The sequence below is a fragment of the Erinaceus europaeus genome, chromosome 16 (genome assembly GCF_950295315.1).
Source record: "Erinaceus europaeus chromosome 16, mEriEur2.1, whole genome shotgun sequence".
In the NCBI taxonomy this organism is placed as follows: Eukaryota; Metazoa; Chordata; class Mammalia; order Eulipotyphla; family Erinaceidae; genus Erinaceus; species Erinaceus europaeus.
In genome coordinates, this window is record NC_080177.1 from 69,193,076 (window position 1) to 69,204,525 (window position 11,450).

General features: G+C 54.1%; 1 protein-coding gene across 3 annotated transcripts; it reads left to right on the top strand.

Moving 5' to 3' along the window:
- The first annotated feature begins 866 nt into the window (after positions 1 to 866).
- On the top strand, positions 867 to 11,450 carry SLC22A17 (solute carrier family 22 member 17). 3 transcript variants are annotated; one of them, XM_060175320.1, is made up of 10 exons: positions 867 to 1,152; positions 1,291 to 1,776; positions 1,855 to 1,958; positions 4,855 to 5,009; positions 9,102 to 9,267; positions 9,403 to 9,548; positions 9,717 to 9,822; positions 9,970 to 10,241; positions 10,451 to 10,562; positions 10,864 to 11,450. In XM_060175320.1, exons 1-10 carry the CDS (start codon positions 1,057 to 1,059, stop codon positions 11,150 to 11,152), a joined length of 1,932 nt encoding a protein of 643 aa, XP_060031303.1. In that variant the 5' UTR covers positions 867 to 1,056; the 3' UTR covers positions 11,153 to 11,450. The 3 variants fall into 3 exon arrangements, with proteins under 3 accessions (XP_060031303.1, XP_007536629.3, XP_007536637.3); XM_007536567.3 differs by having other exon boundaries at positions 872 to 1,152; positions 1,288 to 1,776; XM_007536575.3 differs by having other exon boundaries at positions 879 to 1,152; positions 1,288 to 1,776; positions 9,970 to 10,187.

Below are 11,450 nucleotides of genomic sequence, written 5' to 3' on the forward strand. Positions count from 1 at the left end.
AGGACAGAGAGAAATGGAAAGAGGAGGGGAAGAGAGGGAGAGAGAAAGACACCTACAGACCGGCTGCACTGCCTGTGAAGTGACTCCCCTACAGGTGGGGATCTGGGGGCTTGAACCAGAATCCTTGCGCAGGTCCTTGGGCTTTGCGCCATGTGCGCTTAACCCGCTGTGCCACCTACCGCCCGACTCCTTCGATTTTTGTTTCTATCCACCTCTCCAGATTCAAAGGAGGTCTCGAAACTTTACATCAGGCTCAACCTGATGCTGTTGACTGGCTACGGAAGAAGGGCAAACGCTAGAAGAAGAAATCCAAGAAATAGATATTTTTTTAAAAAAGGATAGGTGGGTGAATAGAAGGAAGGAATGAAAGGTGGAAGGAAGGATGGATGGATAGGACAGACAGAAAGGATGGATTGATTGATGAGTGGATGCACAGAAGGACAGATGGAAGGAAGGAAGGATGCATAGGACAGACAGAAGAAAGGATGGATTGATTGATGAGTGGATGAACAGAAGGACAGATGGAAGGAAGGAAGGAAGGAAGGAAGGAAGGAAGGAAGGATGCATAGGACAGACAGAAGAAAGGATGGATTGATTGATGAATGGATGAACAGAAGGACAGATGGAAGGAAGAACTGATGGATGGATAGGTGGATGTAAGGAAAGGAGAGACGGAGCATGACTAGAAGGAAGGGATGGTGGATGGTTGGTGAACTGAAAGCAAAGGAGGAAAGTGGCGTCTGCCGGGGCTATCCTTCAGCTTTTCCCCGGTTTTTACCGCAATGGCCCGCAGAACCAAGGAGCAGAGCCTGCGCCCCATCCCCTCCCTCTCCCATCCTTCTCCCCCTCCCCCGACGAAGCCGGGACCGAAGGTTCTGGTGACGCGGGAAGGGGAGGAGAGTCTGGAGGAAGGGGAGGGCAGAGCCGCGGCGAGCGCAGACCGAGGCGCGGCGGCTGCGGCGCTGCAGCGCGGGTTCCGTGGGCGCTGCTGTGCGGGAGCCCAGAGCGCACCGCGTCCTTTGCGGGCCGGCCGGGAGGGCCCCTGAGCCCGGCGAGATGGCCCCCAGGGTGGCCACCGGCACCCCCGAGCCCAGCGGCGGGGGCGGCAACAAGATGGACAGCACCGTGGAGGTCGCCCCCAACCCCAACGGAGTAAGTGCGGGCCCCAAGGGTGCTGCGTCCCGCGCCCCTCCCCGCGTCCTCGCCCTTGACCGCGCGCCGCGCCGCCCTCCGCCCTTGTCGGGGCGCCCTCGCCTCACCCCCCCACCTTCCCGCCCCTTCCCACAGCAGGTCGGGACCCTCGGAGACGCGGTGCCCGCCGAGCAGCTGCAGGGGGAGCTGGAGCGCCCGCGGGAGCGGGAGTGGGGGCGCGACGCGGGCGGCGGCGGCCTGGGCAGCAGCCTGTCGCTGGCCGTGCCCCCCGGGCCCCTGAGCTTTGAGGCGCTGCTCGCCCAGGTGGGGGCGCTGGGCGGCGGCCAGCAGCTGCAGCTCGGCCTCTGCTGCCTGCCCATGCTCTTCGTGGCGCTGGGCATGGCCTCCGACCCTATCTTCACGCTGGCGCCCCCCCTGCACTGCCACTATGGGGGCCTCCCCCCCAATGCGTCCGGCAGGGAGCAGCCCCCCAACTCCAGCGGCGTCGGCGTGGCCAGCGCGGCCCTGGTGGCCACCAGCTCGGACCCCGCGTGCAGCGGCTTCGCCCCGCCGGACTTCAACCACTGCCTCAAGGACTGGGACTACAACGGTCTGCCGGTGCTCACCACCAACGCCATCGGCCAGGTGAGGCGGCCTGGGGGCGCCCGGGGGCTGGGGGCGGCCGAGACAGCCGCAGGCCTGACTCCCACCCGCCCCTTGCAGTGGGATCTGGTGTGTGACCTGGGCTGGCAGGTGATCCTGGAGCAGATTCTGTTCATCTTGGGCTTTGCCTCTGGCTACCTGTTCTTGGGCTACCCGGCTGACAGGTGAGAGCTGCGGGGGTGGAGAGGTGGGAGTCCCCAGGGAGGGTGGCCCCAGGCATTCCACATTCCAGGAGGAAGACAGCTGCTGGACCCTGTGCCCCTCTAGACTTAACTCCGCTGAGTGATACGCAGCCCTGCCCCCTCTCAGCTTCACTGAGAGCATCACTGGCCCCCTCCCACACAGGCTGAACAAAGACCCTCACTCCACAAGTCCTATCTCCCTTAGTTGTCCCTGTCTGTGACGTCACCACTTACCATCTCCATCGCCCTCACCATCTTCACATGTCAATAGACTCCTCTCACTAACAGTTTCAGTGGTCTTATTCCTAGAGGTCAGTATATCAACAGCCTCATTCCAGCAGACCTCAGTGTCAAGTCTCCAGACGACCTCATCGCTGAGGTGTTGTCGCTCCCCCCCAAATTCAACAACTACCAACAAAGACAAATATCCTCATTCCTCTCATTCCTATAACCCATAGTCCTAAACAGCCAGTAAATTTTAAAGTGCTCAAAGTGGTAGAATCTCACAGGGCTGGAGTCCCGGCAAAGCCCTGGAGGAAAAGAAGAAAAAAAAAAAAAAAAACACGGATCCAGCTCTATGGATCTGTGACCACATTCACACCCCTTGGAGATAAATAGTGATTCTCATGGCACCTCTGTGCACTCAGATCCTTGCAGGCCAAATGAAAAGAATCATTGCCATGAATCAGTGGTCTCATTACAGAGAGCCACAGCCCACCCTCACCAAGCAAAAGCTCTTTCCACAGATCAGAAACCCCATCTCCTCTGCATGTCAACATCATTCCCACTCCCAGGTGCTCCATCTCTCTCACTGTCCTCAGTCCCATCCAGATGAGATTAACCTCTTGGTTACCAGAAATCAGAGGCAGTCTTATCATTTAATAATCAGTTCCCGGGGCTGGGTGGTGGCCCACCTGAGTAAGCGCAAGGATCCAGGTTTGAGCCCCTGCTTCCCACTTGCAGCGGGGACACTCCACAAGCGGTGAAGCACATCTGCAGATATCTGTCTATCTTTCTCTTTCTCTGTCTCTCTCACCCCTCTCAATTTCTCTTTGTCCTATCGAATAAAATGGGAAAGAAAAGGAAAAAATGGCCACCGGCAACAGTGGGTGCTGGCATCAAGCCCTAGCGATAACCCTGGAGGCAAAAAAAAAAGTCAGTTCCCTGAAATCAGTACTTCACTATCCGACAGTCACACACCCTGTGACAAATGGTCCTAAGCCCACAAATAAGCAGCAGTCCACCCTTTGAGCATCTGTGACCTCATTCCACAGAGCAGTATTCTCATTGCTATGGAATAATGGTCACAGTTCCAAAAAAATCAGCAGTCTTAGCCTCAGTTTGGTGACCAGTTAGCCCACCCACTCACTCAAGCAGATACTTTACTCAGGGATCAGTGCCCCTCCCCAGCGACCAGTGATCCTAGCCTCCATTCCCACAGATCCATAATCTTAGCTCCAAAGCTCAGCAACCTCAAAAGACCAGTAGCTGCGACCCCACTGACTGATGATCAGTGAACATCCTCTCTGAGCCATAGTCTTATCACCCTGCCCCTCCAGATTGTGCCCTCACCCCCACCCCCGCCCCAGACTTGGAAGTTTATCCCCACTGACCAGTAGCTTTACCCACTTGGACTAGAATTCCCATTACATAAATCAGTGGCTCCACCCCCAGTATGAACTGTCCAGTCCTCCATGTTTAGGGATTATGCATTCTTACAGTCCAGTAAGTCACTGTCATTTCAAGTGTTCCCATTCCTCCAGTCTTCCCTATGAATGAATAGACCAGTGCTCCAAACCCATGGAATGATGACCTCATCCCACAAAAGAACAATCACTCGGTCCATCTTCACTGACCAATGCTATCCCCATGCACAGATGGACAGTGGCTTAACCTTCAGAGATCAACAGCTCTACAGGGGAGTCGAGCAGCAGCGCAGCGGGTTAAGCGCACATGGCGCAAAGCACAAGGACCGGCGTAAGAATCCCGGTTCGAGCCCCCCACTCCCCACCTTCAGGGGAGTTGCTTCACAGGCAGTGAAGCAGGTCTGCAGGTGTCTATCTTTGTCTCTCCCTCTCTGTCTCCCCTCTTCTATCTCTGTCCTATCCAATGACAGCAACAACAACAACAATAGTAATAACCACAACAATGATAAAAAACAAGGGCAACAAAAGGGAGCAGTGGATTCATGGTGCGGGCACCAAGCCCCGGCAATAACCCTGGAGGCAAAAGAAAAAAAAAAAGCTCTACAAATCAATGGCCACTTCTACTCTGACCTATGCAAAGCAAGAAAACCCCACTCCTACCGCTATTAGTATATCTGCCCCAAGGATCAGTGACCGTAAGCCCCCCAAGCAATACCTATCCCCTCTTCTGAAGAACTTTCAAGTCAGGGTCCGGGTAGTGGAACACCTGGCTGAGCACATGTTACAATGCACAAGGACCCAGGTTCAAGCCCCTGGTCCCCACCTGCAGGGGAAAAGCTTTACGAGTGATGAAGCAGTGCTGTAGGTGTCTCTCTCCCTATCACCCCCTTTCTTCTCGATTTCATCAATATCTAGTAAATAAAGATTTAAAAAAAAAAAATTTCTAACAATCTCTCAAGTCCACAGGGAAATGCCCTTATTTCTAAAACTAATAACAGTAATAACCCCACACCCCAGAATTAATGAGCTACGCCCACATCCCAGTGCCTCATATGTAGACAGCCAGACCTCATTTACCTATGGCCGCCATTCTTTCCTGTCTCCCCTGGTTTCAACCCAGCTCTTGCTTCTAGGCCTCCTCTCACTTCCAACAAAGAAATGGGCATCTGGGCCCCACCCTGCAACTCTTCCTGCCCAGAGTCTGGTTGACCAGATGCCTCCCTGCTTTACAGGTTTGGCCGTCGAGGGATTGTGTTGCTGACCTTGGGCTTGGTGGGACCCTGTGGAGTAGGAGGGGCTGCTGCAGGTTCCTCCACAGGCGTCATGGCTCTGCGGTTCCTCCTGGGCTTTCTACTTGCTGGTGTTGACCTTGGCGTCTACCTGATGCGTGAGTGGCATATGTCCCTACTATGTGTCCTTTCCTCAGTGGGGAGCAGGTGCTGTGTCCCCAGGTCATTCATACCATCTCTTTAAAGAAAGAAAAAGGTGTACTGGGGGCCAGGCAGTGGTGCAAACACATCACCATGTACATCGACCGGGGGTTGACTCTCTGCTCTCCACCTGCAGGGGGAAGCTTTATAAGTGGAAAAACAAGCTTTGCAGTTGTCTCTCTGCTTATCTCCCGCTATCTCCCTATCTCCTCTTAATTTCTCTCTGTCTTATCAAATAAAAGAGGGGAGGGAAAAATGTCTGCCAAGAGCTGTGGATTCATCATTCAGGCAGTGATAACCCTGGTGGCAATTTTTTAAATTACTGTATTTATAAACCAATGAAATAACTCACTTGGAGAAGCTGGGTGGTGGCACACCTGGTTGAACGCAAAGACCAGGGCTTGAGCCCTGGCCCCCACCTACAGGGGGAAAGCTTAATGACTGATAAAGCAGTGTTGCAGGTGTCTCTATGTACTCCCTCTCTTACCACCCCTTCCCTCTTGATTTTTGGCTGTCTCTAGCAAGTAAATAAATAAAGATAATAAGGGAGGGAGGGAGGGTAGGAGGCAGGGCAGGAGGGAGAGAGAGAGGGAGAGAGAAAGAGAGAGAGAGGGAGGGAGGGAGGGAGGGAGGAAGGAAGGAAGGAAGGAAGGAAGGAAGGAAGGAAGGAAGGAAGGAAGGAAGAAAGAAAGAAAGAAAAGAGGGAGTCGGACAGTAGTGCAGCTGGTTAAGCGCAGGTGGCACAAAGCGCAAAGACCGGCGTAAGAATCTGGGTTCGAGCCCCCCGCTCCCCACCTGCAGGGGAGTCGCTTCACAGGCGGTGAAGCAGGTCTGCAGGTGTCTGTCTTTCTCTCCCCGTCTCTGTCTACCCCTCCTCTCTCCATTTCTCTCTGTCCTATCCAACAACGACGACATCAATAACAACAGTAGCTACAACAATAAAACAGCCGGCAACAAAAGGAAATGAATGAATATTTTTTTAAAATTTAGGAAAGAAAAAGAAAGAAAGAAGGAAATAAAGAGAAAATGCCAAAAGAAATTAAATAACGGGAGTCCGGTGGTGGCGCAGCGGGTTAAGCACACGTGGCACAAAGCTCAAGGACCGATGTAAGGAACCTGGTTCCAGCCCCTTCACAGGCGGTGAAGCAAGTCTGCAGGTGTCTATCTTTCTCTCGCCCTCTCTGTCTTCCATTCTTCTCTCCATTTCTGTCCTATCCAACAACAAAGACATCATAACGACAATAATAACTACAACAATAAAAAACAAGGACAATTAAAGGAAGTAAATAAATAAATATAAAAAAATTAAATAACAGGAGTCGGGCAGTAGCGCAGCGGGTTAAACACAGGTGGTGCAAAGCACAAGGACCGGCGTAGGGATCCCGGTTCAAGTCCCCAGCTCCCCACCTGCAGGGGAGTCGCTTCACAGGCAGTGAAGCAGGTCTGCAGGTGTCTGTCTGTCTTTCTCCTCTCTGTCTTGCCCTTCTCTCTCCATTTCTCTCTGTCCTATCCAACAACAACGACGTCAATAACTACAACACTAAAACAAGGGCAACAAAAAGGACTAAATAAATAAATATTCAAATAAATAAATATTTTTTAAAAAATAAATTAAATAACTTACTTGGATAGGGCATTACTCTGTCACGCATGATGCCCAGGTTCAAGTCCAGGTCCCATCTTCAATGTTGTGTGCTCTCTAACTCTGTCTCCAAAAATAAAAACATTAGGGGCCGGGCGGTAGCACAGCGGGTTTTAAGCACACGTGGCGCAAAGCTCACGGGTCCCAGTTTGAGCCCTGGCAGGGGAGTCGCTTCACAAGCTGTGAAGCAGGTCTGCAGGTGTCTGTCTTTCTCTCCCCCTTCTGTCTCCCCTTCCTCTCTCTATTTCTCGCTGTCTTATCCAACAATAATGACAGCAATAATAATAATAACAATGACAATGATAAACAAGGGCAACAAAAGGGAAAAAATAGCCTCTGGGAGCAGTAAATTCATAGTGCAGACATGGAGCCCCAGCAATAATCCTGGAGATAAAATCAATCAGTCAATCAATCAATCAATTAATGAATGAAAAACAGGCTGCCAGTGGCACACCAGGTTAAGTACACATAGTACAAAATGCAAGGAACTGCGCAAGGATCCCAGTTCCCACCTGTGGGGGGGGTTACTTCACAAGCAGTGAAGCACATTCTCCAGGTGTCTCTCTCCTCTGTCTCCCCCTCCCTCTCTCAGTTTCTCTCTGTCCTGTCCAATAAAAAAGGGGGGGGGGGAATGGCCTTCAGGAGTAGTGGATTCATAGTGCCAGCACTGAGCCCTAGCAATAACTCTTGAGGCAAAAAAAAAAAACAAAAAAACAGCCTACTACTAATGAGAGAGAGAACCAGAGCTTCACTCTGACCCATGACACATGAGATTCTGGGAATGGAACCCGTGACCTCATGCTTGCAAGTCCGGTGCTCTGTCCCTTGTGCCAGCTCTCGGGCTGCAATGCACCTCAGTAAAGGTCCTTTCAGTCCCAGCTTATGCCCCAAATGTCAGCTATCCAAAATCTCCACTGCCTTTCTGCTCACGTCTTTGAGAGGCTCTTCGTCTCCCTTCACACATAGCTTCCTCCGTAATCCTGAAGGCCCTGTCTGCAGCTTGGGCTTAACTGTTGTTAGGAAATAAAGCCTTACTTTTATTGGATTTTTTTCACTTTATTATCTTTATTTATTTATTGTATAAAGACAGCCAGAAATTGAGAGGAAGGGGGAGATAGGGAGAGAGACAGTGAGACACCTGCAACACTGCTTCACCAACTTGTGAAGTTTTCCCCTTGCAGATGGGCGTCAGGGGCTTGAACCCCAGAACCGCAGTCCTTGTACATTATAACATACATGTGCATTAACCAGGTGCACCACCACCTGGCCCCAAAATTTTTTTATTGACACCAGGGTTAGTACTGGCCCTCGGTGCCAGCACTACAAATCCACAGCTCCTATCGGTTGCCTTTTTTTTTTTTCATTTGTTGCCTTGTTTTATTATTGTTGTAGTTATTATTGTTGTTGCTATTGATGTCATCGTTGTTGGATAGGACAGAGAAATCAAGAGGGGAGGGAAGACAGAGGGGGAAAAACAGACACCTACAGACCTGCTTCACCACCTGTAAAGAGACCTCCCCTGCAGGTGGGGAGCCAGGGGCTCGAACCAGGATCCTTGCGCCGGTCCTTGAGCTTTGCACCCACTGCACTACCGCCCGGCCCCCTCCTTTCCCCCCCCTTTCTATTTTGTTTGAGAAGGCAGAGAAATTGAGAAGAAGGGGAGATAGAGAGGGAGAAAGATAGACAGCTGCAGACCTGCCTCACTGCTCGTGAAGCAGGACCCGCACTGCAGTTTGAGAGCAGGGGCTTGAACCCAGGGCCTTGAGCATGGAAATGTGTGTGCACAACTGGCTGTGCCACCACCTGTCCTGCTATTGGAGTTTTTTTATTTTTAAATTTTATTTATTATTGGATAGAAAGAGAAGTTGAGAGGGGAGAAGGAGGTAGAGAGGGAAAGACACCACTTGTGAAGCTTCCCCCCTGCAAGTGGGGACCAGGAGCTAGAACGTGGACCCTTGTGCACTGTAATGTATGTGCTTAACCAAGTGTGCCGCTGCCTGGTACCCCAAGATTTGTTTATTTATTAACATGAGAGAGGAGGGGAGGGAGGGAGAACCAGAATAGCACTCTGGCACCTGCAATGCCAGGGATCGAATTCAGAGAGCCCAGTGCTCCAGTGACCTTGGACAAGGGTTGATATGAAGGTCAAATGAGAAGTCAGGGTTAGGTATGAAAGGGCCTCTAAACAGGGAAGGCTGAACACCCACCAAGGACGCTGACCCTGGAGCCCCCACGTGCAAGCAGGAGCAGAGAGAGCACTGCGGTGGCTCTCACCTCCTGGCCGTCCAGGGTGCTGTCTGTAGGGCTAGGGACTGCAGCCTTTGATGGGGATCTGACTTCATGCTCTGTCTTCCTCTTCCTCTTCCTCTTCCCTGGCCTCTCCTCCCTGTCCCTTCTGTATCTCCAGGCCTGGAGCTGTGCGATCCAACCCAGAGGCTGCGGGTGGCCCTGGCAGGGGAGCTGGTGGGGGTGGGAGGGCACTTCCTGTTCCTGGGCCTGGCCCTTGTCTCTAAGGACTGGCGGTTCCTGCAGCGGCTGATCACTGCTCCTTGCATCCTCTTCTTGTTTTACGGGTGAGTGTCTGTCTCCACCTGTTGCCTAGCCATTCCTACCTCCAGCCCAGCGCTAGCCTCAGCCCCTTGGTCCTCCCACTGGGCACTAGGGCATGGAGCCTGACTCCAACTCACCCTCCACTCCTCTACCCCCAGTTGGCCTGGCCTGTTTCTGGAGTCGGCACGCTGGCTGATAGTGAAGCGGCAGATTGAGGAGGCCCAGTCTGTGCTGAGGATCCTGGCTGAGCGAAACCGGCCCCACGGGCAGATGCTGGGAGAGGAGGCGCAGGAGGCCCTGCAGGGTAAGAGCCAGGGACCCTGCTGACAACACACCTGAGATCATGCCCTCTGCATGCTTGTAGCTGTGCTGACTTCTCCCAGGGTCCCCGTCACCCATGAGGGTGGACCATGGGCTCTCATCTCTACCTCTCTCCTAACAAACTTCTTTTCTCTCCCCCCAACCCCCAAAGAACTGGAGAACACCTGCCCTCTCCCGGCAACGTCCTCCTTTTCCTTTGCTTCTCTCCTCAACTACCGCAACATCTGGAAAAATCTGCTTATCCTGGGTTTCACCAAGTGAGCCTGTATTTGGGGCCAGGCCAGTGGCAGGGAGGGGGGTGGCCACCGTGGGTTTGGGGAGGTTCAAGGGGGATGGCGTGAGGGCCCTGCAGAGGGCATCCAGGGCTGGGGTGGTGAGTCCTGTGTCCCCACTCCTTGTCACAGTTTTATTGCCCACGCCATTCGCCACTGCTACCAGCCTGTGGGCAGAGGAGGGAGCCCGTCGGACTTTTACCTGTGCTCCCTGCTGGCCAGCGGCACAGCGGCCCTGGCTTGCGTCTTCCTGGGCGTCACTGTGGACCGATTTGGCCGCCGGGGCATCCTGCTGCTTGCCATGACGCTCACCAGCATCGCGTCTCTGGTGCTGCTGGGCCTGTGGGACTGTGAGCATCCTCCCTCCCCCACGGTGTGGGCCCAGCCAAGGAAGTCCAGCAGAGGTGCCTCCCACAGGCCTCCCACGAGGGGGCCAGCCCCACCCAGACGCCCCCAACCCTGCCCCAGCCACACACCCAGCCTGTACCCCCACCACCATCAGTGACTGAGGGCCCAGAGCCACCCAGTTAGATCCACAACAGGGGGCGGGACCAGTGGCGGGGCCAAGCCTGTGCTCCCCACCTCTGTTCACACCCCTTTCCTGGTCCTGCAGATCTGAATGAGGCTGCCATCACCACTTTCTCTGTCCTTGGCCTCTTCTCCTCCCAAGCCGCCGGCATCCTTAGCACCCTGCTTGCTGCTGAGGTCATCCCTACCACGGTCCGGTGAGTACAGGGGACTGCCAGCCTGGGCCGGGCTACCTGCTGAAAGAAGGGTAAGTTGGAGCTGGAAGAATAGTTCACCAGGTAGGGCCTTAAGGCGGCCACAGCCCAGGTTCAAGCCTCAGCACCCCATGGAGACACAGTGGTAACGGGGGAAACTCTAGGGCTGTGATTTCTCTGCCTGAAGTGAGGAAATGTAAGAGCATTCAGAAAAATACAATGAAAAGAGGGAAAGTTGCTGGAGAAGGGTGAGGGCCAGGCCCTCCTCTACAGACTGAGTGCCTTCTCCATCTGTCTGTCATAGGGGCCGAGGTCTGGGCTTGATCATGGCACTGGGGGCGCTCGGAGGGCTGAGCGACCCAGCCCAGCGCCTGCACATGGGCCACGGGGCCTTCCTGCAGCATGTGGTGCTGGCGGCCTGCGCCCTGCTGTGCATCCTCAGCATCATGCTGCTGCCGGAGACCAAGCGCAAGCTCCTGCCGGAGGTGCTCCGGGACGGGGAGCTGTGCCGCCGGCCCTCCCTGCTACGGCAGCCGCCCCCCAGCCGCTGCGACCACGTCCCGCTGCTTGCCACCCCCAATCCCGCCCTCTGAGTGGTCTCTGAGCATCCTGGCGGGAGGCTGGCCACCGCAAAGGAAGTGGGGACTGAGGAAGGCTGAGCGGCACCACGGCCAGCCATCCCCAGCCAGTGCTCAGAGGGCTGCCCCCACTCCCGGCTCCTCCCAGCGTCTTGTTCATCTCCTTGGCCAGAGCCCGGGGCCAGGGGCAGAGCTCCATACTGTGACCACTCGGTCTGGGCTCCATCCTGTGCCCTGAGACATGCTTCCAGACCTCATCCTTTCTTGCTCTGTCATTCTGTTTCAATAAAGATATTTGGAATAAGTGAGCACA

Bases quoted from the DNA above. Each gene is read 5' to 3' on its own strand.
- SLC22A17 (XM_007536567.3), top strand. From the start codon at position 1,057: ATGGCCCCCAGGGTGGCCACCGGCACCCCCGAGCCCAGCGGCGGGGGC. The intron at 9,823-9,969 runs GTGAGCCTGTAT...TCCTTGTCACAG, and splicing joins CTTATCCTGGGTTTCACCAA to TTTTATTGCCCACGCCATTC. The intron at 10,563-10,863 runs GTGAGTACAGGG...TGTCTGTCATAG, and splicing joins GTCATCCCTACCACGGTCCG to GGGCCGAGGTCTGGGCTTGA.